The following is a 25,341-nucleotide window of genomic DNA, read 5'->3' as shown; positions in this document are numbered from 1 at the left end:
ACACCTGACCTAACGCCTGCTTGTTACTGTAGTTGTCTTGGATTAATGGCACAACACATGAAAAAGGAGTAAACAGTTAAACAGTTCATATTCCTCACCCAGTTCTTTCCTTAAAATAAAATACAATAAATAAAAAAAAACACAAGAAGAGATTAACTATAAACACGTTCCCCGTTTCCTGTTACAGAGAAAAGATAAACAGACACATTTGAACAGCAATCTCTCACTCTCTTTCACACACACACAGACACACACATGGGTTGTCGCTCAGTCTTCCTACATAACACGCAGTCGCCATTTGTTCATTAGACCTATAAAATCTGACGACATAAGGGCTAGCCAGCGCCCTTCATATCAGTTCATGTTTCATAACAGTACTTCACAAGTAAAGCCTGCAAGGCTTTGGATAAGGGGAAAGAGAGAGAGAGAAAAGATGGGAGGAAAACTACATCAGCAGGAATTTCATTTATAAAGTGGTTTTCCCTGTAACTGTACTCTCTAAAATAGTAAACATCTTCACAGAGTAAACACACATAATGGGGAGGGGGATGGAGAAGCTGCGTCCCTCCAACACACTGTCCTTCACTGACACCACGATCCAGTTTTCTTATCTTCACTCTTCTATTTATTTTGTTCACGCTCTTTGATGAATCCTGTTCATCATGTTTCTTGTTTGTTTTCTTCTTTTTTTTTTTTTTTTCCAGTTTTGTCCCAATACAGTTTGTTTATAGAAAAACACCCAAGTACCAGCTTCAGGTTCCTTCACAGTTCAGTTTAGTGCAAGGAGAACACAAGCTCCCTCGTTGGTGGGAAGGTTGGCTGTCATCAAAGCTTCATGTCTTTCCCAGGACATTAGACCTGATGGGCCAAAAAAAAGGTTAAAAGATTATGTTTATCACATCTAAACATAATGTTATCATATCACACTTAGATGTGATAACATTTTACATGTAATCAGTCCTGACCTGAGCGCTTTCCATCTGTCCTTCTCGACCTGGTTCTCTGGGCTCTCACTTTCATAGGATGCAAGATAGAGTCCTGCGGAGAGGATGAGAAAAGAAAGGCTGTATTTAGAGGTTAGTAGGTAAAATTAATTTCATACAGAATAACGTGCATTTAGCAAGTTTAAAAGAAAAGTCTGTGAATCTGAAGCATGATTGTAGGTTGAGTTAAATGTTATGTTAAAATTTGCCTCTGAGCACTAAAGACCAAATACATCCAGGTTTCTCAACTTTTTAACTTTATGAAAGGTTGAAAAAGAAAGTAAAAGCGCTGGTAAGTTGTTAAAATGAAGCATGAGGACATCATGAATGGAAGCATTTTTGCACTAATGGGATCTTCCTTTCTCAGCCCAGATTTCCATTAAAACCCATTAATCCTTCATTTGTGTTGGAGATTGGATGTTTTCAGGTTCCCATTATGTGGTAGGTAGAACTGCGGAATACTAATAGAAACATAATAATAACTCATGAATGTTTGTACAAAAAAAAAATTGATAATGTCAATATTTGTCAGAAGAAATAGTCATGAAACTACCAATCGTGTTGAGATTCTTTATCTATGCTGTATGAAACAAATATTCAGGCAAATACATGCATGAATTGTTTACGATACTTTAGTCTAGAGGAAAGTGATTGTCTGATGACAAAACCACGATGCAAAAATAAAACAATCCTCACCATCCTCACTAAAGATGGGAGCTGTGTGGAGGTAGTGTAGGATGGCCTGATCCTCTTCAAACGGACACTCCACCTGTTTCCACGTCATGAATTCTCCAACTTGCCGTGCCAATTCCACAAATTTCTAAAAGTAAAAAGAACACAGATAATATGTAAGATACTTCTTTAAAAGGATAAAAAATGGGGTGTTTCAGCTATGAACGAATGATGAAGGACTAGGAGAAAAGAACACCTCAAAGTTGACGTTGCCGTTGGGGAGGCGATTGGCACAGCCTTCATTCAGGAAATAAATGTCTTTGATCAGCAGGCTGAAGAAGGGGATCACAATCTGCGGTGGGAAAATGGCAGGAGGACAAGGTTTATTATAATTATAATAAATTCATTTTTCTAAACTACGAAAATTGGAATTAGTATTTTCTTTTTCTTTTAATCTTTAACAGACACAAGCAAAGAAAAAAGATTTTGTCTTCAGAGACAAATTCCATCACATAAAAACAAAAACAAAACCACACAGTGAAGCCAAAAACACACACAGCAAAGTTAGGACACACACATTTATCATAGTTTAACACCAATCCTCCTTTTAACCACACTTTCTAATCATCTGGGAACTGAAGATACTGGTAATGGAGTTTTGCAGGAAGAATTAGTGTTCACTCTTGCTTAATACAACATTTCAGTTGTGTAACAATCTGCTGTTGTGGTTTCCTCCTCGCAACACATTTTAAGCAGGCTCTAGACGACAGGCAGGCCAGTCCAGCACAGTCTGCATCTGTGAAACCATGCTGTTATAAGTCATATAGAATAAAGTCTCTAATTGTCCTGCTGAAACGACTATGAACCTCCTGGGAAAAGACGTCAGCTTGATGGTAGCATTTATCTCTAGAACTTCAATGTTCACCTCATCATAGACGGTACCTTCATAAATATTTCTGTCAGCCATACCAGAAACACTGATACACCCTCTTACTATCACATCTCAAAGAGACTTTTTGCTGATAACAGCCTGGATGATATTTCTGAACTTTACCATACAGAACCAGATGTCAGTAATCAGCTGTCTTTTTGTCCTTCTGAGATGAACGTATACCCAAAGAAGAAGATGTTTATTCAGGGATGATATATAACTTCCTCCTTGCATAACAGTCTTAGATTACATGGATGGATAGTTGTCCACACAGTGATGAGTGAAAATTATTTCCAAGGCACTCACAAGCCAAACTGTGCCGCTTGAACATTTAAAGGTCAGTAGTGGTTTCCAGCTTTGATCTTTAGGACTGATATTGCCCAAACCTTCTTCAATTTTTTTACTTTTGTACTGTTAGTGCCGAAAGACCACATGTCTTTGACATCTTGCACTGAGATGGATGATTCTTTGACAGTCTGGGGCTCAAAGTGATGAATCCCAAAGCATACTTGAAGAGACTAAACCTTTGATGTTTGTTCCTTTTATACCCAATCCTGACACCCTGACTTCGCACCAGTTAATCTGCTGATTGTTGAATCCTCCAGAATTGTGTTACTTTATATCATATCAACTAATCTGTCTTTCTTTGCCTTGTCTAAAAATAAAATTTTCTAGTGTGCTGCTGGATTCAAAGGATCAATTTGTTTATATTTTTTAAATAAAATTGTTTATCAGTAATGACAAAAAAAAATCCCTTACAGCTGTGTCCTTGGGGGAAAAAAAAGTTAAATTGATGAACAAAATTCAGATCAAATTTTTGTTGCATTTCTGAAAACTTTCCAGTGTTCAGTTCCAAAAAACTAGTCACAACCCACAAGTTATTAGAAAAGTGGCTCCACCTTTTCTCTGTTGCTGTTGGCAGTCTGAGAGCGATGAGCTGCACCCCTGAGGGCAGTCCTATAGTTGTAAAAATTTCCCGTAGGATCCATCTGATGCTGTCAAGGTACAGAGCAGCAGAAAACACAGTGAGCTTCAACTTATTACATGTCCTGTACTTCTCAGTGAAAAATGAGGGTGGGTTTACCTCAAGAATGAAGAATTTGGCAGTCTTTGCTTTGCCCCAAGTCTTCTTCAGTCGTGACACTGGACTCATATTCATACCAGCTACAAAAATAAAGACATTATATAGTTTACATAAATAATAAAGTGTAAGAATTTTCAATCAGCACTGTGCTCTAATGTTAAAAAGCTGGCAGCTCACAGATAATGGCCATGAGGGAGTTGAAGTTTCCAATGTTGAAACATTCCCGGGCCACATCGATGAAAAACTCTATAACCTGAGCCCGCTGCTTCTTCTTTGCTGGCTGTATGAAAGAAAAAAAAAAACTTTCAGCAAATATATTCAAGTATATGCACTTTTTTCAAAGAAAATTAAGCTCTTTTCTTTCTGTTAGAAACACCACTTTAACCACTGAAAGTGTAGTGACAGAAGTAGCCACGAGGGGGCAGTGATGCTCTGTAACAGGTAGACTGACCGAACTCCTTCATACAACTTGTTCATTAAGACTTAGTATTCAAGAAAATAAAACAATACATAGAAACTGGCTCTCAAGTAAAAGAACAATAAAAAAAAACAACAACAAAACAATGAAAGCTTTTGTTATAAAATGCTCATGTAAACACGTGGCATGTTTGAGAAGTAAATATCATACAAGATATTTGGCTGCTTTATTCTGCATATGCCCTTTATGATAATACTGGTTTCACTTGTGCTGTATAGTCTATTCTGTGTGCCATCTGTTTGCCTCTAAAGTCCAGTGAAAGGCTGGTGTTCAGGCATTTTTCACTCACCATGCAAATCTCTGTTGCCACCAAGTAGCACAGTCTGTTGAACCACCTGACATAAGCTTCCAGGTTGGAGGTCTTCTTCTTCTGGTCACTGAAACATGGCTCCTGTTGATACACACACAAACACACACACACCAGCATCATGACTATAGAAATTGTAACCATAGGGAATTCTACTGACACTAATTATTTTTTTATATACATGCTGACCCCCGCTGAGAGTGTGAATGACAGAGGTAGGAAGCTGAGAGTAGAAACAAAGTGGCTCATGGAGATTAAGACAAAAAAAAAAAAAAAAAAAAAGGTCAAAGACGGACAAAAACAGCAAAAGAAAGACACGTATATCAAATCTGTCTACCTTTAACAGTTAAACAGAGGGCAAATGGAGTAGTTGCACAATATTTGCTGTAGTATTGTACAATGTGTTGTTCAAGACATTTAAGTCTTACAACCTTTATTTATCCCTTTAGGAAGCAAATGCAAATTAAATAAATAAACAACATTAGACTTTCCACAAACCATATGGCAGTCATTGAGTAATAAATTAATCAGACTGGAAGTTGAATACTCAATAAAGTCAACTGAGTTCATTTTTCCTGTGCTGCATCCAGATGTTCATGCCTTCGACATACACTATTTCCATTTGGATCTCTTCTATTCAAATGGCTCATATGGGAATTAGAAAGCATGTTAAGCTGTTTCAAAGCTGCTTTGAATATGTACAACCTCAGTAATTCACACAAATGGTACTAAAGACAGCACCATTGCTGTTCTTTAGTAAGGGATTCTCATTACAGTTTGCACTGATTTCTAATTTCCTTTTCAGAAACTTCTAATTCACCGCAAATATTTACACTGTCCGGTTCACAGAGTCTACATACTGAAATTTAGCTGACAAGTATCAATGGTCTGAAATTGATTTGTCTGTGCAGATGTTGGCAAATTTGTGGCTTGAATACTAATGGTCAACGTTTAGCGAGGTACAGAAGCAGAGTGAGTGTAAACTGAAAGCCTTTTTACACAGTCCATTTCAATGTGGGACTAATAATGATGAATGATGTGCCCATTTTGTTGCTTATCTGTGTGTAAGTGCAGAAGTGGATTGAGGGTAAAAGGTTGGCCCTCTGCTGACACAACTCTGAGTCAGTGAAAAAGGCAGGAAAACGGCATTAAGGTAGAGCTGGTATCATTTAACACTTTACTCAAACCAGCGGTGCTGTTACCCAGCTGATTCTGTGAAAACTGCTAGATGTGTGTAAGTACATATTAATGAGGCACTGAGCTTCATTAGTGAAACAGCAGCTTAACAGGGAAACTGTTTTTTCTTTTGTGTAAATGTACAAAAAAAGGTGTCACTTTATGAATTAAGTCCAGATAAAACATGACAAGCAAATCTTAACAAGCTGTTTTGGGGAATTGGATTTACTGTCTTGTTAGCTTAATGTATTTATGTTTTTCAATTAAATATTATTGCCTAATAACTTTAATTTCAATGATAAAAAGGGGAAAAACCAGACAGAAGATTATAACGGATTATTATCAGGGCTGAAAACCACTCAGGAAATTACATTTAATAAAGAGGAGGAGATTAAAAACATTCACAAATAAGGTTAATTTTGTTTTTCAGATTACACAGTTGATATATAATGGGCATGTTATTGAAATAATAAAAAAAAATCTGAGTAGTTCACAGGAAGGTTTATAGTTAAGGGCTCGTTTGGCTGGATGGAGACTGAGTTTAGCTATTTACGGTGAATGTTAGTTTGATAAAGGGCAGCAGTTTCTATTTTGAATTTAAGCTGATTGTTTTCTTGACTATTGCTCGAGCCACAGCAGCAGCACTTTGCAGTCAGCATATAGCGCCTCACAAGAAAAATCCTTTCTACAGTTCTTTTAAAGTGAACCGCCATCCCTCCATGACAGTGAAAGTTCAGTTTTCTCTAATTATGGATCTCCTACCTATGAGATCTGACTTGCAGCCCCTGGGTTTAAAAATGACAAACCACTGATCTACTGATGTTGCTAAACATACAGAAAGTAAAACTCATCAATCTTACAATAATCCTGTGTCACACAAACATGCAAAATATGCACAAATACACAAAATGAAAGCTTACCTGTGTTCCATCAAGTGGGTCTTTCTGAACAAAGGCTTGAACAAACTCCTCTGGCCCAATATGACTCAAATGTTCCTGGAAAACAGACACAATCATGTTTCCATAAGACTCAGCATAACCTGTCTAAACATTTTTATCTTTATATAAAATAATGTAAAAGTTTACATTATGGGGACTCATTTTGTTGTTGCCACAAGGCCAGAGAGCTCACTACAATATGACTGTATGAACATAAAAATGTCCTTTCAGCCACAGTACTACAAGTACATGCACATGCACACATGCACTTTGACAGGACTACTCCCATTAATAAGTCTTTCATTTCAGTAATGGAAACCAATCAATGCATGGCGGTAATGACTCATCGATGTGACTCATTGCTATAATATTTCCTCAAAGTGACATTTGAGACAATATTCACTTCTATTAAAAAGACAGCAACTCAGTCACATACATGTGCAAATCACAATGACTCATTAGACCCATCGCACCGCGAGATACCAACCAAAACAAACACACACACACACACACACACACAAAGACAGAAAGCACCACGACAACAATCAGATAGATCCCTATCAACATGCTAAAACCAACAAAGGACTTAATGAATTCAGAAAGTATGAATTGCACATGCCTGTCTGTCCCAGCCTCTCTTTTTTTTTTTTGTGAGTATGTGTGTGTGTCAGAGTGTGAAACTGTCAGGTCGCATATATCTGCATGGGTTTTATCCTCTTTGTTTGCAGCCCCAGGCACATCACTGACTTCTGGGGTGATGTCACCGCTCACACAAGAGTACAGGCTTACTCAGGCACACACACACACACAAACACACAACCAGGAACACAACCACCCCCGGATACACGTGCCCACATCAAGATACACATGAATTAGCTCAAGGCACCGCGCAGTGTGAGGGACACTGCAGAGACCCCTTGTTCGGATATGTATGATCGCATTATTGTCTTTGTTTTTTCTTCTGTTCCACTGACTGAACAGTTACTGGTGCTGGAATATTTCATGAGTAATAATCAAGTCTAGAAATAACACAAATTCCTGATGCTACACTGATGTTTGCCTCTCGTCATGCCTGTCAACATTTTTTCTTAAGTTCTTTTTAAATAATTTTCTATGGCACACACCTCTCCCTTCTATCCTCTTAATCACCCTTTTCTCACGCCTTTAACTTCATGTCCACTCATGTTTCAACATCCTTAGCATCTTCATACTCCCCCAACATCCTTCCCTTCCTCCCTTGTCCATCCTGGTTATCATCTCTTCTCCTGACCTCTGTCTAACCCCCTCACTCCTCTCCTCCCTTCCCCCAACCTCACCAGCTCCACGTGGGTGAGCTGCTGTGCCAGTGTGTAGGGGTCGTTGCAGATAGAGAGAATGTCCTTCTGGATGGGCGGAGGTTTGGTCTTGAAGGCCGCCAGCTTGTCAGAGATGGAGGAAGCATTGAGGGAGACCTTGACAATGCTCTCTTCCCCCTGGCTCATCAAGGCCAACCTCTGGCTAAGCTTCTGTAGCACCTGGTTCAGGGTTTTCCAGTATGCCTGGAGTAGAGAGGAAACAAGAGAAGAGAAGCCATCAATAATGTCTTTAATGAATAATATATTAATGGCTTGCAAAGTAGTAATAAGCATGAATGAAAAGAACTCCTGCTGCTAAGTTGTGAGCGGTTCTAAAACCTGCGGCTTGTTTTCGTTCCAATATTTTTGGATTAATTCTAACATTTACCAACATCAAATTGTATGCGTACAATAATTTAACGGAAAATGAAAATGTTATCAACAGTGTGGCAACAGCACGCAGTGTTTTGCATCCAGGAATGTGTGTGTCTGGACCGCTCCCTCAATATGACCGTTCACAGAGGCCATCAGGTCAGTCTGCCTCACAAATGACCCAGAGTCACAGCTCCCACATGCATGCACACACCCACGCCGAAGGCAGCCAGCTGCGAATAGCAGCACATTCATCACCACCTGCCCTTCCTCCGTTTTTATCCTCCCTCCACCTCCGGGTCCATATTTCCCACTTTTCCACTGACTTCATCACACACCTCCTCCCTTACCTTTTCTTTTGCTCTCTGTGGCCCTGCTTCCCACCCCCCCACCCATTTTCTCCATCCATCTCCCTCTCTCTATTTTCCCTCGAGGTTGCAGATAGAGCCACTCCTTTAATATCCTTCCTTTCTCTCTGCTTCTCTCTCCTATAATGTGAGAAACTATCCTCACACTTTGACTCCATCACCCGTCACAGAGGTAGTAAAGATAATTAAATCATGTTCCTCACCATTACCTCTCAACACATCTGGCTCATTATACCCTCCTAACATATGGATGCTTTGTCAGAATACTTTGATGTTACTCTTCAATGCCCAGACTACTTCTTTAGTGTCACTATTTGCATCAGGTCAAGAATAAAACTTTTGAAAGTGGAAGTGGATAATCTGCAATCTGCATCATCAGCGTACCTCATCACACGGGGCTATCCTGTGGATGATGTCTTTAAGCTGTCCAACCATCTTCTCATCCCTGAAGTCAGACGGGAACGTTTCTGTCCATTCTGTCAGCAGCTGCAGGATCTTGGGACCAAACTTGCGCACTTTGGCCTGTTGTTAAACAGAAAAACTGGCTTTATGACAGTCTTTGTTAAAGAACAGTTCTTCGGCCTGTAAAACAAAACATCATGATGAAGTGAAGGAAAATAAAAGTACTTGTATGCCTGTATGATTCTGGTTTGTTAGCTGTATTTATCTGTGGTGCAGTGCTGACCGTATCGAGTGGGCTCTGATCCAGCTGCTGCTGCTTGATGCACAGCTCACACACTCTTGCCAGCAGCTCCGGAGGAGGAATGAACAGACGAGCGCTCAGCAAGAATGTAAATACATAGGCTTTCTGTCACAGGATAGAAAGAGACATTTAGAAACACATTCCTACTACGTCAATAAGAACAGCAGTAATTAAAGACAACACAGAAGACCTCAAGCAGAGACAAGAGGCTAATAATCTAATTGGTAGTACTGTCACGAGGGCTATAAACTTAAATGAACTTTCTGAGGCTGACAGAGTTTATACCTACAGTAGTCTGTTGGAAATTTCAGGTTACCTCAGGGTAGTAGTCAGCAGTGGGCACCAGGTTATGGATCAGGGTGTCCAGGGAGGCAGAGGTGATCGGTGGGCCATCGGCCAAACACGCCCCTGGTCCCGGGCCTTCCTGTGGGGCCTCCTCCTCCTCCCCAGGCTCAGCGCAGGCCAGATGAGGGCTGAAGCCACTGGGAGTGGTAAACATGGTGCCTGAGCACACAGTCTGGGGCATTCCTGACTACAAATGCAGAGAAAACACAGTCAGCAGGACAGAATGAGGAACTGGGACATTGGTAGGTTGATTTTTTTTTTAAAAAGTGGAAACTCAACTTTATTTAATTTGGAGGAAATACGTTTAATGCAAATAATCTTCCTGTTAAGTCTCATGTGGTGACTGCTTCTAACAGGAGATTAATCAGAGAAAAATGATCCATGGTCTCCTTAAAATGGAACTATTATGTGCATTTCAGGCTAATTTATTTTTATTTCTGAGACCAGAAGGGCTGGGATTGTTCGAGTTATTGTCACAAATGTCTTTATTTACTTCAGACTGACCCTCTCTGTAGGCTGTCAGATCAGCCTGCGCACAAAACAAGTGGAGTGAGAGTCTTCCGCATTAAGCCCCGCCTCCGCCACCACGCTACATTGGGAGCGCGCACCGCAATTGCTTTCGTCATCATTGTAACATCTCATATACAGAAGGAAAAGGCTAAAATGAACTCAATAAAAAAAACAAAATACAATGTCAGCACATGGCATACAGCCCTACATGTTGGAACCTGAATCAGACCCTGAAAACGAAGTGGAAAACAGCAACCCACAGCAACGAATACAGCAGGATGTCTCTCTTTGGTAAACTCACCAGCCATCGCTGGAAATAATTTTATCCAACGTTTTCCATCCACCTGATGTATTTGTACATGCCCTTGTTAACCAGTAGAAGGTAACCAATCACCGAACCTTATCCCCCGGGACGTCACAAGGATTTTGAAGAGGAAAAACTCTCTAAAACAACGTGTTTTTAGTCGCCATGGAAACCGAACGGAGAGAGTGCTGGAACTCAAACTCAAACTCAAACATGCGTTTAGGTGATAAAAAAAACAGTGTCGTTCACATGTCTGATGAGGATTCAACACTGTAACACTGTAGAAAGCTCAGAAAACTCCAAATACCATAATAGCACCCCTTTAAAGATAAATGAGATCAAGATGAGACTGAAGATAAATTTGATTTATTGATCTATTGAACATTAGATGAACACGTGGTGTGTGTACTCTTGGTAAAATGAGCTCTCGGTGAGTGTGTAAACATGCTATAATTATTACTTGTGCTGATCAGGAACACTTAGGAAAACAGAATAAAACGGGTGGGAAACACCAACAGTGACAGAATTCACATCATCATTTCGTAACTGCTTTCAGGTTTGGCTGGTTCATTTTTAGGACATTACTTAATGGCTTCCTGTCCCGTGTCAAGGCTGAATGACATCTGAGTGGAGAATAAGTGCAACCAGCTACATTCTGATCTGTATGTTTTCACATTAGTTTTATGAACAATGAACTCAGAACATCATTGTAGGTACACATTCATTTGAACAAAAATACATTTGTAGAATAGTTTATCAGCAATCCAACCATCCAGTTACCCATACGCTACAGCAAATATAGTTTCTGAACGTTTTGTGGATTAAGTTTGATTTACAAACAGAGATGTATTTTCATTTATATTTTCTAGAGTTCAATGCAGAGATTTTTTTTTTTTTTTAAATAGCCTTATATTGTACACAATATATTGTACACAATATAAGGCTATTAAAATCTTTATGCAACATTTTCTCATTAAAATAAAAGACGAATTATCAATTGCAGTAATTTGTGTGACCGTGAGTTGTCAGCTAACAGGGTGGATGTGTTTGTGAGTAACTTTTTTTTGCCATTGATGAATGGCAAAATGTAAAGTTCTTTGTTTAAAAGATTAAAACTGTTCATGCTTGACAAATATTCCTCTGCATGTGGGTCCGTCAGCTAAATCTTTATGAAACTACGCAAAGAAAATTAAGCAAATGAGACCCACCAGCAGATTTATGTAAGACTAAGAAACTTCCAATCTTTCAATTTTTTCAGCCTCTTAAGAAACTAGAAATATGAATATTTATTATAATAATAATAATAATAATAATAATAATAATACATTTGACAAGCTAAAAAAAATATTTGATATCTTATTGTTTATTGTTAGTGTGTGAAATCCCATTCAAACCACTGTAGGCTTAAAAAGCAAAATATTTTACCTCAAATCTGAACATGTTTTGTAATCAGTTGAGGCTAAATTTAGTTTTTCTGAGTTTCCTTAAAGTTGATCTGTTTGTCTCATCTCAACCTTTATGCCCTAACACACTTTTTCTCCACAGTTTTCAGTCCTCCCGGCATATCCTTTCACAGTAACCCTTATTATTCACTGTCAGCGCTCTCATTCTACATTCACCTGGGGTGGATTGAAATTGTTAGGGGACACGGAGCACTTCCCAATAACCGAACATGTCTTCCATTTTTAAAAGAGGGGGGAGAAAAAAAGATGAGCCACTCAGTCATCATGGAGTCTGCTGTTTCCTACATGTACCTTCTATGTCCTGTATGTCTTTCTCTGTACCAAAGCTTTGGGTTACACATTTTAAAAATGCAACATGCTTCCCTCAAAGCTCTCAAGCAACCAACACAGAGTAATGAAACCCACAGGGTGCGCTTATAATTACCCCGAGTTCACCATCATGACAGTCCTCTTTCATTACCAAGCTTTGTTATGGAAAGCTGGGAAACGTGATATATTGGTCCTAATCCATTTAACAAGAATAAAAAATAAAAAATAGAATCATCTGTGTGCTACTGACAGAACTCCATTTACCAGTATCACACATCACCAACGATGGCTTGTGGCGCCACACAAGTTAATATCTCTGGCCAAAACCTCCATGTCTGCAAGTGTCACAAGAAAACCTGCATACTGATGGTCAGACTTTGTGCATAAAGAGTGAAATTAACCTCTTTCAACAAGACATCTTCCTTCTTATTGCTCTATAGAGCAAAGACAAAAGCTGGAGCAAAAATGTGCCTTCATCGTCACCGCACCGACAGAAAGAGCATCAGGGATAATGTGACATGATGTGGCTGGATCAATAGTAGGAACAGTGGAGGAAATTTAGTAACATTCATAGTTCAACGCTATTGTTTCATCCATTGCTGACCCATCAATGCACTGCTGCCATTGTGAGTCTGTGGGGTGAAAGGTCAAACACACTTTGCTGAAGAGCAGCTCATGTCTTAAATTTTGCTGTGTGAGTGGCTAAGCTCTTCTTTGTTACCCTTACGTCCGAGCACTTACTCATGCACACCTAGATGCAAACCCACACAGACAGGCGCACAAAAGGCTGGGGGATGGGGAGTCTGTCTCTGCAAGGCGTTTCTATGGCCTTCCTTCCTACTTATACCGCTGACACAAACAGTCATTTTTCTCATAATGTTCATTGTGGTTATAGAGAACCGGCATGTTCCTGTTTGCTCCTTTCAACTCTGTTACACTTAACATTAACACGTGAGAAGTACCAGAAAATAAAACAAAACAAAAAAAAAAAGAAATCACTGACCAAACCATTATCCAAAATGCAGTTTTTAATATTTTAAATGCTGCGTACAAGCTGTTCTGTAAGTTTTGCTGCTGTCCATGAAGCTCCAAAACAATCAAGCCTGGAGTGGCCTTTCAGACACCTAGATTTCAACATGCAGCCATAAAGAAGCTGTGGCCTGGAGCACCACTACGGAAAATCCAAAATGCATCTATGAGAATCGCAGCACAGAAGGAAGTCTTAATGGTAACTAAATGGAATTTACTCGACATAAGGATGGACTGGATGAACGTCTGTTAAGCTCAGTGTGTGCACGACTATATCCAGCAGTTTATTTGTGAGTCATTTTATGCATGCATACACTCACCCCCTCCTTCAGTGTCTTTGTGTTTATATCTTACATGTATGGGAGTGACTGAGTTTTACTCTACGTGAGCACACTGTCAATTATTTCTGCTATCTTTTGCGATAATCTTCACCCTCCTTCTCCCTAATGCTTCTTCCTCAGCTCCACAACATCATTCATTGTTTCATCCCAGCCTGATATCAGCGTGTAAGATGTGAGCAAAAGTCATCTGGGCAAACAAATGTGTACATCTCATAACGGACCATCAGTGCTTGTGTATGACAGGTGTTGAGTTTCTGTACAACTAAATTCATCCCAGCATATTTAATAGGATGATGTAGTGCAAAAGAAAAAAAAAAAAAAAACAGACAACAGTAGCCTTTAAATGTGGAGCAGAAATGAAAGCCTGACTAACTTTTATTGATCAGCAGCTGCTTTGGTGAAATGGGAAAAACTCAGAGTTTGCAGACTTCTGCCAAGGCTGGTGCAGAATCTTGCAGTCTTGAATAAAACGCATCCACATCAAAACTTAATGAGGCATTCCTTTGATTATGCTTCCCCAAGTTACATGAAATGCAACTAATTTTTCAGCAATCGTGCTGACAAACACACTGAAAGGAAAACAACACGGTAAACATATCATGGATTTACAGAGCATGGACAAAATGATGAAAGATGCCTTAAATGGCATTACTTCCTTTGGCAGCAATCACAGCTTAACTCCAATGAGGAATGGATTCATAAATGTTTTAAGTGGTGGTTTGAGGAATTTTGATTCAGTCTGTTCCTGCTCTTTATGGAGGTGATGACTGCAGAAGTGATGTTTTACCTGCCAAGACAACACGGATTATGTTCACATCTGGTGCATGTGGGAGAAATCACTGTCACTGTTGTGCTATTTGTGTCAGATTTGAGTGGTTTTAGCTTTATGAATCTACACACTATTGTCATGGAACTGCTTGTTAGAAAACAGTCACCCACACCTGACAAATACTTCCTTGGAAGTGACCCTACCATGCAGTGCTACTATAGGACCAAGATAATTCCAAAGGTTAGCCACCACACAACATTTTTTTATGTTTTTTTCTTCGGGTTGGGGTCAGACAACTGGGACTAAAAGACTTTTTTAGACATTTGCAACACTTTAATTATGGACAAGGAGCAACTGTAAATGATTACCGGTATATCAAAGTCTTCAATGGTCCACTTACCACATCTTGTGGGTTTTGTGCCATGTTACGCATGGTTTAATATAAATAAAGGAAAAGAAAGGTTTGCAAATGTGAGTGAGTATCTATTGTATCCTGCTACACTGAGCTCTGGATGAACTAAAACGCAAGGTGCTGCTTCAGCTTTTGCATGCTGATCAAAACTAAGCTTCCCAGAGGCAGTTTTTTTCTTGTATTGATTGTGTCAGCATGATATTTGACACTGTTACTTTTATCACCAAGGCCATTTCCATCTACACTCCAGCAACTTACTGTCTATGGAGGCGTGAAAGGGCTTGCATTTTGACAGATGTGTGTGCAAAGGTCAGCTAAAATGTTTTGTTTCTTAAATCAACCACAAGATGTCTGCAGCACATACACATAAGAATCAACTACCATCTATATTCCTATTATGGTTAAACATTTATTTATGGTCAGAAAGATCTCCTGGTATCTCTATTCTGACCAATCCCTGTTGTTTTTAGGGGAAATGGACCTGGTAGTAGAAAAGTCTGGCTCAATATTTTTTTGTGAGTGCAACATGTACTGTAATAATATTCACAAGGGACCGTAAGCAGGGTTTACATCTTTTTTTTAGTTCAGACAAATGTTTAGTGCAAACAAAACGAAAGCCTTCTGAAATTAATAAACTACAGCAAAGTCATCATTAATGTGCAATAGATGATGTCAGATTTCTCACTTGAGACTTCTCTGAGGCAGCTTCAGTTAAGGGCAATTTCCTGCTGAAGATGAACATCCAATGACCTCATGCGCCAATCTATACAGGTTACAAGATTTGCTCCAAAATAATGTCCAATATAACTATATTTCAGTCCAATTCACTAATTATAGCTCCACGAGAGGGCTTTTTTCATTCATTCATTATCCTAACCGCTTAGTCCGATGAAGGGTCGCAGAGAAGCTGGAGCCTAACCCAACAGTATTCTGGGTGAAAGGAAGGGTACACCCTGGACACCCAGTCCAATGCAGGGCCACACAGAGACAAACAACCCAACACACTCACTCCTAAGGGCAATTTAGAGTAACCAATCAACCAGACATGCATGTCTTTAGATAGTGGGAGGAAGCCGGAGTACCCAGAGAGAACCCATGCATACATTAGGAGAACATGCCAACTCCACAAATAAAGGCCACTGTCCAAGCCCCCAAGCCTGAGGATCTAACCAGCGACCTTCTTGCTGTGAGGCCATAGTACTAACCACTATTCCTCCGTGCCAGCCAGAGGGTTTTTTCCTAATACAAACTTTCTACATGATTTCTATGTTGCCTAGATTAAGATCTCTTGAGGTAGGTAACAACAAAAACACAATGTCAACATGCACAACTTGTAATTATACATCACATTTTCCTTTAAAACCAGCCAACAGATGCTGTGCTGCACAAATGATGTTAACTTCTGTTGAAGTGGTAATTAGTGGCATCTGTGGTGTCCATGTTGAAATATTTGTTAGCAAGAAACACGTCTTGTGCTGATTTAAAAAAAAAAAAAAAAAAATCAAAAGATAAAGCTCTAATCATTGACAAAATAAACAGACTTTGTCCATGTTTTTAAAAAGCTGATTTTCTTCAGGGTGAAGATGGTTCACATGGCATTTTTCAAATGTGTTACTAATACACCCAAAATCCATAAAGACAGGTCATTTTAGTGCATTTTGTTCACAATAAATGGTCATTAAAAAGTAATTGTAACATTATTATGAACAGTTATGATCTCAGAAGCTTTGTTTTTACCATTTAGCGCTAAATAGTCTTTCTTAACTGTGTTTTGGGGGCTTAAAACGGCATTACCATCAGGCTGACTGAGCTCAAGCTTCTGAGACAGCATCTGTTCATCGTTTCCAGTTATTGGGAAAAGGGTTATGTTCCTTATCCAATCCAGCTCACAGTTATTTGAGACAGCAACTGACCACAGGACAGCAAATAAAAATACTTCTGTATAATGAATGATAAAGGAAATAGTTAGATATTGAACTCAAAGCAGCCAAGTAATTTTAATCTTTTTTAATAAAAGTTATCTTCTCATTAACTCCTCCATAACTTTGCCCACGACAAAGTCATACAACAGATATTTTCAAACCTAAATTACACTAATTTTCATGGGGATTTTAATTACCAGGCTGAAGCCACTTTTTTATGATGCACAGAAACTATCAACAGCTGTAGTTTGTGTATGTTCATACCGCTTGATGCACCAAGTTCCCACTGTGCTTGTCACACCATATCAATGCTGCATGAAAAAACACAATGAGAAACAAACAGCTACGAACAGGTGAGAGTAGCGATGTGTGCTCTGATCCCCCCAGAGATCTTCGGCGGCCCTGCTCTCCGTCTAGACATCTTGGTAAGTGTCACTGTTCAGGGCCCCTTGCAGTGAGTGTGTCTGTAGGTGTTTTGTCTTGTGATTCTGTCAGGCTGTTATCGCTGCCATCTGGGGGATACGCCTGCTTTGTTCTATCATGATTTACAGAATGTCACTGTCTGGAGACACACAATCTCTATCCGCAGCCTTGACGGTGGAGCTGCGCGTGTGATGTGTCTTGATGAAAGACTGGCACTGCTGGCATGACTGAACAACTTGAAGGTGCCGAACAGCTTCACAACACCCTTCATCTTGCTCTTTCAGTAGCTTTAACTTGTTTCACATATTGCTGAAACTGTGTGTGTGTTTGTCGTGAGGGAAATGATGCTGACACATCTGCTCTCACGAAGAGAACAATCAGCATAGAAGCATGCCCCAATAAAGACTAGCGAGGCTTATTCAGAACACATCCAACCTCTGTGTGACCTGTGACTTTAAAGAGTCAAGGGGCAAAGGTGAATAATTAAGGTTACTGGTGGGGGTACAGTAGTTGCTTTCATTGATATTTGAAATAATGCTGGGTTGTGGTCATGATATTGGCTTACTTTTATTTGGTTTATATTTGATGTCACTCTTAGAAACAAGCAGGATCCTTTCCACTGTGGATGCTCATTTTGAGGAAGAGCTGTAGTTCTCCTCTCCAGACTGACTCGCTTTCAGTTCACTGCTGCTGGTGACCATCCCATCATCAATCAAAATCTAATTTAAGGACAGGGATTGTGACTGTCGGGCAAACACCATGCTCTATTTACCATCTAAATAAACGGCTTAGAAGATGCTAAAAAAAAAAAAAAAAAAACAGTTCTCTATCTGTTTGTACATATGTGCTGGAATCAGCTGTTTTCCAGACAAGTCTGAAATACAGCTGTGCGGGAAAAAAAAACCCCAAAACAATCCATCATTTTGTATTTTCAAATCTCTGACCTCCTCATTGAATTTGATTCCCACCCATGAATATCTTTGCTTGCCTACATAGTTTCTTCCTCAAGCTTGGATAAATTTCAGACGAGACATTTCAAAGCTGCTTTCATGTCCTTGGGAGTACGGCTGATACCCAAAGGCCAGTTCACTTCATTCCTGACCCTGTTTTGCTGATGGGGAAGGAGATTTTTTTTTTTCAGAAACCTGGTTTGCTAGATAATTTCAAAATGTATATTTTTAAATCTAAACATTTAAATCTCTTTTTATGCTGCAAAAAAATCTGATTTGCATATATTTGTCCAAATTTTCTGTGGTAAACTTCTGTATCTGACTGGTTAAATATAGTTTTTTTTGTTGTTGTTGTTGTTGCTTTCAGAAAGAATATGTCATACCGATACTGAGAAATACCACCGACTCCAAATTAAACCATTAACCAATGTGACACTTTTCTTTGAAGAGTGCCACATGAATATCCTGTGTGTGTTCGGCAGCAACTTTTCTGTTTTCATTCTGTAGCGGCTTCCTGGTTTCGACGATCACAGTTCAAAGCTAAAACAAACCGCTAAAAGCTACAAAGCCCTTCTCCTGCTGAAGATCAGGATGAAAACCTCCAGGTAATTTGCAGACAGTTTGGGCTTTCTGACTCGTACATGTATGTCCTGTCAGATTCATTAAACTCCTCTTCCACTCTGCAGACACTGTATGACTCCCAAGCTCACCACTAATTTGCAAATTTACATACTCCAACACTTCTTTTCTAATTTAAGATCCACATATTCAAAGCTTTAACACATCGCAACTTCAACACTTCTTCTATTTTGGGACTGTGCTCTACAAAAGCAGACATGAGCTTATTTTTGGTCCTGACATGGTTTTATGCACCACAGAGAATTTCAGCTCCGGCCTAAATTTTCCACTGTGTTCTTTGAAAGCTGAAATGATACGAATGAACAAATAATAAAATACTCTCACGGTGGAATGAGCTTAAGTGGAAGTAAACACCTCATTGTCATCATTCTTCCCCCCTTTCTCCCTCCACATGCTCTACTTTCTGTTGTGCCCAGCCAGGATGCCTGTACAGATGGCCCTGCAGGAGCCTGCTCTCACAGTGGGAGATGCTGGCATGGGAGACGTTTGGCCCTATAGGAACCCAAAAGTGTATTGGAGTCCAGGCTGAATGTTGAGGAACCTGGGCCGAGCCAATCTGGCCGCTGAACTGATCCGTGACCGCCTGCCAAAGCTGTCAACAGAAATACCACGCGTGTCACAGCAGACACTTTGTAACAAAATCATACTAACACAACATTGCTGGGGATTTGTGTGTGTTTGGAGGAGTGGCACTGACAACAACTGAGTTCTTTGTCATAAAACACACACAAGCATGCACGCTTGCACCCACCCAGCAGCTAAACAGGGGATTGAGTTACATTTGAAGCATTCCAACTCCCCACTCATTCCTCGGCGTCTCGCTGTAGTACAAGCCTGACAAAAGGTTGGAATCACAAATCGACAAGAACACACTCCCTAAGTCCCTTTCACTGGAATTTCCCTGTAGCGTCTGAGCAGAGTTGCGCTCATGCTCTGGCACCTGTTCCACACCCACCAGCTCCATCAATGCAATGCTCTCCAGGGAAATTCTCCTTGCATGTGTGTAACCACCCTCATTCCTAAACACAGCTGTGGACGTGCATGTGTTTTCTCAAGATGCGCTGAAATAGTCATCTAAAGCCAAAGTGATGTCATTTGGTCATCTTCTGTCCAGCAGGCACAGCTACGCTTCAGTTTTTTGCAAGTGAAAAAAAAATTTACATTTAGATGGAATCATGATTCGTATTACATAAAACCACTAAATCCATGCTTTTATGACAATCTTTAAAGGCTGAGAACCATTATCACTGACTCCACTTCTAAACTACTTCAGTTATTGGAAAAACACACTTGTGAATCTATTTCCCTCGAATTTTAGATGGAAACACAGACATGACTCTCAGGTCTCCGTCATGATGCATCTGGGAGAGATCATGTTCGAGATAATTAAGAGTTGAGAACAGATGTACTCTCAGAGAGCACATAGGACATATCCAAACTCTCTTAATACCCCAAATCTGCCAATCACAGCAGTCAAAATGCTTTTAAAAAAACTTCCATGTATTATTCATAATATTCAAATTTACAGCAGCCGTTGATGAAATTTTGCTTTAAGGGAAATCAGGCTGGAAAATGTGGGATTTTGACTTTGTCCCTAAGAGGCACCATTTTGCTGCAACTGCTAATGAGAAATTATTTACACGCAAAAAGAATGAAAGAAAATGGGAAGAGAATACAAAAAAAAACAGAGCAGTGATTAAGAGCATTTGGACAGAAAAGATTCACTAACCACACAGAGAATTGTCTCAGCACCGCATCACTTTAACCTGCACGATAACCACCACAAGCTAATGAGCGAGACAGTAACAGATGTAAATCTAATAACCACACGCAGCTAATTTCATCACGGCTGTCTCCTTTTCTGGTAGACACATAGACTACATCTATGGGCTCATTACAAACAGCACCGGCAGAGGCCATGCGTCACGCCACTGCTGTTGTTTGGTGTCAAAATGTACTAATTAGTAGCATGACCTGGTCTGTTCACAACACATGGCCCTTATGTTTGATGTGATTTGACATGGGCATAGTCGTCAGAACACATGCCACATAAATTTACAACTACTTCCAAGATGCTATGGAAGCACAGAGACGTTCCTAATGTCATTATGTAGTTTTTACCGATGCACAGATTCCTGAGTTAAACAATCATCCATGGTACAGTCAAATACTATGAAACAGAATTATGTTGCATTTGTGCTTTCTAAAAATTACTCTTTGCAATTAGTAGTTCAATTAATTACCTCACCTGTATACATCTAGAGCAATCTGAACAGGATGAGATTTCTATTTTTAAATCTCTATTTTATTCTGATCTAATCTTTTGCAGTCACGTTTGCCAGCTTTTTGTGAACTTTGTTCAGGCTAGGATAGCAGGGGCTCTGATCTCTCCATATTTCTTGCTTTGGGCTAAATTTTCTCATGCACTAAAAATCTGCTGTCATCAAAGCTCCATTATCATTTTCTATCATGCACTTATACATTGGCAGTAGCTCCTTTGTGCCCTGCAGAGTGAAGCTCAGCTTTGCTCAGACATTTCAGTTGAAAGTATCATAGTAATATCAATTCCAATATTTTATTTTATTTTTATTAGATCCCAATAAGTTGCTTAATATCCTCATTCATTTTTCCCATGAATACCAAGACCTGAAATTTCATAGAACAATACATTTCAGCAACAGACTCACTCCGCCTGTGGAGGGGATAACTATTTCGTCATTACCAACATCGCAAAAATGTTTTTCATACACTGGTAAGGACATTTTTAGTGAAGATACTGCCATCAGAAACCTATGGGTGATGTCACGGAGGCTCTGTCCATCTTTTTTTTATACAGTCTATGGTCATGTCACATAAACGTTGTCAAATAGGTAATTGTCTCATGCCTATACTGATACCGAAACCAGCCAATTATCTGTTTGGAAAAAAAAACTAGCTTATTGAATGTCCAACTGGCATTAGCTGGGGCATTCAGCTAAAGCTAAACGTAAAATCTATCAGAGTTGTACTTTTAAATCAATCTTTATAAAGAATGGTTAAATATCTTTTATATCTGGCATGGAGAATGAGGAGATATTTTAAATCTGGATGTATCTCTTGCTTCTCTTTGCAGTCCAAGATTCCTAAAAGTTGGGATGTTTTGTTGGGTAGAAATTCCATAAATAACAAAAAGCTTGTGAGAAAAGAAAAGGAGTCGCTAAAATAGACACAAAACAACAACAACAAAAAGAAACTACTTATAACTGCTCATGTGAGTGTTTATAATGGACTACTGTCTATTTTCATCCTAAAACTAATACTGTTCCTCATAAAGATGCTTTAATAGCTCCGTTCAGTGGGTATTGTTTGGGAACTACTTAATCAGAATCTGGTGACACATCTGTCGCTGCCTCTTCTGAGGTCAGCAGCGGCTCCGATGTCAAGGACAATTTCATTACTTGGAGGTTATATCTAATAGAATAACCTAGATGCTTACTCCAGAGGTTTCCTGAACACACCAGGGATCTATATTCCATTCCTTTTGTGACCCCTGCCAAATCCCTAAAGACTCGCCGTCAATAGCTGCAAATATGACAGCACACACGCACGGAGGCAGCTAAGAGCAGCTCTGGAGAGCCTACACCGTTTCCATGAAGTCAAGGCTCCTTTTGGGACGTAATTAGATGCATGTTGTGTCTCCACTGTGACCCCCCCCCCCCCCCCCCCAACACCACCCCCGCCCCTTCCTCTCACTTATACTCTAGCAAAATCCCTTGTTTGCCCTCTCTGTCTCTCTGTCCATCTCTCACTGTCGTGACAGAGGAATCGGCTCTGAGAGATTCCACACGTGAACTCCAACTGGCTCGACCTGTCAGCGAGATCAGCCTCACCATCCCCCTGTCAGTGGCGAAGCTGCCACGTAGCCACAGCGCATCTGACGGCCTGTCAGGTACACAAGCCGCTAGTGTTAGGTCCCTTTAGGAGCTGTTTATGTAAAGTGTAGAAAACTCAGCAGCACATAGACAAAGATGGAATTCCCTTCGCACAAATACGGACAATAACTGGGGGGCTTCTGTCATGCCTGTAGAGTAGAACAGTGAGTGATCTATGATTATTCCACACACATAGACAAAGCCCTCCCCCATGCACACACACAGCCATAAACCTTGTGGTGGTAATAAAGCTGTCAGTGCTACCAGACTAACAACTACTGTGCTTACTCTCCTGTTGACCTGCCCTAAAGAGACCCTGCCTGTGTGTCCCTGTACACCACCACACACATACACACACTGGCCTCACTCTCTGGGATCTCACCACTCTCAGCTCCCCATCAAACCAAAATGATGCCCTCATTAACAGCTTGAAGGCAAAGAGGCGAGACAAGAGCTTAGGGTGTGAGAGAACTGGCGTAGCATTAGTAATAATGTGAACAACACTGAGAAGAATTTTTTCTCACCTAACTGGTTGTGACAGAGCTGGTTTTTACTTTCATCCACTTTGCAGTAAGCTGCAAGAGGTAGATAACAAATCCCTCTGGTCTGTATTGGGAAGTGCATCCCGCTTTTGGATGAAAAGGCTGCTTAAGACCTTTTGGATGCTTTAGTGGATTATGTTAAATATCAACAGTGCCACACCTGTTTATCCGCTCCCACTTCCTATTTTATGCACACCGCTGATTTCCTGCAGTCTTTCAGAAAATCACGCAGAGTTCACACAGAAGGTTTACGCTCACGTTCATACGTAAATTATTACGTAAAATGAAGCTCTGCGCCATTGAGCCAAACCCCAGTTTGCAACATGTGACACCCCCCCCCCCCCCCCCCCCCCCCTCGATTGTTTTTGTTTTCATCCTATCACATGGATCACATGTCAGGTGTTTCATGTTCTGTGCGTAAATGTGTCAGAAGACGAGGTGAGTCCAACTTCAAACCGGATCCCTCTCACGCGCCCCTTTAAACAGACATCCGCGCTGACTCACGCCACAGAGAGTAAAGTGATGTAAGCCATCCAGTATCTAACACCATATGAAATTATGATGTCATCACCCCGTCGCTTGTAAACTTACAAGCGTGACGACACAGTGTGTGAGTAGATACTGAACATTTGCGTGGCTGTGTTTTTTTTTGTTTTTTTTTTTTCTCAGGAACACTCTCGCGCTCTCAAACACACGCACACACAAGCGCACAAAGGCACACACTCAGGCTGTGGGCGTGAGTGTAATATACATGCAAATAGGGTAGTTGTTGCTTTTTGTACTCTACTTACCAGCACTACACTTTGATCCCCATCGTTTTGATCCGGCTCGTGTCTGACGTCAAATCAATACAAGTGCAGAAAATTCCCAAATGAATGAGCGCTCATAGAACAGCGTGTTCAGCCGGCATCAGCGGGACAAGTAGAGCCGGACTCCTGGGGCACTCTTTCATGAAAGTGGAGGAAATGACTGTTGATAGTAGCTCGTGAAGCTCCCGGCACTCGGCAGGTTTTTTGTACCTGGCAGAAAGAGCTATGAGCCGGAAAGAAGCTCGTCCCTGAAGGCGTGGTGAAGCGTCCCGTCCTGCGCCACGGAGACACTGCGAACCGCAAGGTACATCCACGCGTCCTCAGAGCAAAGTGAGCAGACAGCGGAGGAGAGACCGAACTACTCACACACCTGTCAAAACGGCGAAATTACACCACTTCCGGTTGGGATTTTCAAAATAATATACTCACAGGAAATTAACGAAAGAAGATCTCGTTGAAGAGCTCATATTTTTTTCCCCTTCCTTTATTGATAAATTTTCAATACAAACTGTAAGGCACATAACAGTTCATAAAAAAAAAAAAAGAAAAAAAAAAACACATTGCGTCCAGTAGAAAAGTTGAGTAGAAAAGTAAACATACAATTTGAGTCAATAAAAGAAATAAAAATAAAATAAATAAAGGAAAACAAAGTAAAATACATCTCATACTTCCAGGTCAAGGGTCAGTTAAATTGTAATTTTGTATTTGATTTAGGAGCTCTATTGCATTTTTTGATTTCATAAGTTTTACAGATTTATAATACATTTTAAACTGATTAATAAAACCTTTAAATGCAGGTGGGGATTTGAAACATTTTGAGTTATGTATGTAATGTTTTGCTAATATAAGGATAACATTCACCAGCAAGTTGACAGATTTGTTTTCCAAAACCATTCCATATAAAATATCTACATGTGATTCTAATTTAATTGGTATATTCTTTCTCTCCAACCACAGCTGGATCTGGGACCAAAAGCTTCGAACACATTGGCAATCATAAAAAATATGACATGTGGTTTCCACTTCATTTTTACAAAAACTACATTCATTTCTATCGAAATTAAATCTTAGCCTTAAAAATTCACTTGAAGGATATATGTTGTTGATAATTTTAAAATGAATTTCCTTGGATTTTGGAAGTATAGGATACTTTAAATATTCTGTTTTTAACTTTTTAACCTTAACCGAATCATAATCTTTAAGATCTTGGGTTCTACTGTACTGTTTTGAATTAAGCTCATCAGTTAGTGTTTGTCTAATGAACTTGTTATTACATTTTTTTGTCAAAAAAAAGTATATCACCTATATAAAAATTTG

General features: G+C 39.9%; 1 protein-coding gene across 1 annotated transcript; it reads right to left on the bottom strand.

The window, feature by feature from the left end:
• Positions 1–468: 468 nt before the first annotated feature.
• LOC306763688 (ras-GEF domain-containing family member 1C-like) lies at positions 469–24,159 on the bottom strand. Its single transcript, XM_079250560.1, has 14 exons — positions 24,007–24,159; positions 9,663–9,878; positions 9,329–9,451; positions 9,028–9,165; positions 7,886–8,107; positions 6,552–6,626; positions 4,438–4,539; positions 3,848–3,950; positions 3,671–3,750; positions 3,486–3,581; positions 1,912–2,007; positions 1,680–1,803; positions 966–1,038; positions 469–858 (listed from the first exon to the last, which is right to left on the bottom strand). The coding sequence occupies exons 2-14, from the start codon at positions 9,870–9,872 to the stop codon at positions 834–836; spliced, it is 1,467 nt and encodes a 488-aa protein (XP_079106686.1). The 5' UTR covers positions 9,873–9,878; positions 24,007–24,159; the 3' UTR covers positions 469–833.
• Between the last annotated feature and the right edge of the window lie 1,182 nt (positions 24,160–25,341).

This window comes from Telmatherina bonti, assembly GCF_933228915.1.
Source record: "Telmatherina bonti genome assembly, chromosome: 12".
NCBI lineage: Eukaryota > Metazoa > Chordata > Actinopteri > Atheriniformes > Telmatherinidae > Telmatherina > Telmatherina bonti.
The sequence above is the reverse complement of the archived record's forward strand: the minus strand, read 5'-3'. Positions and strand labels throughout refer to the sequence as shown.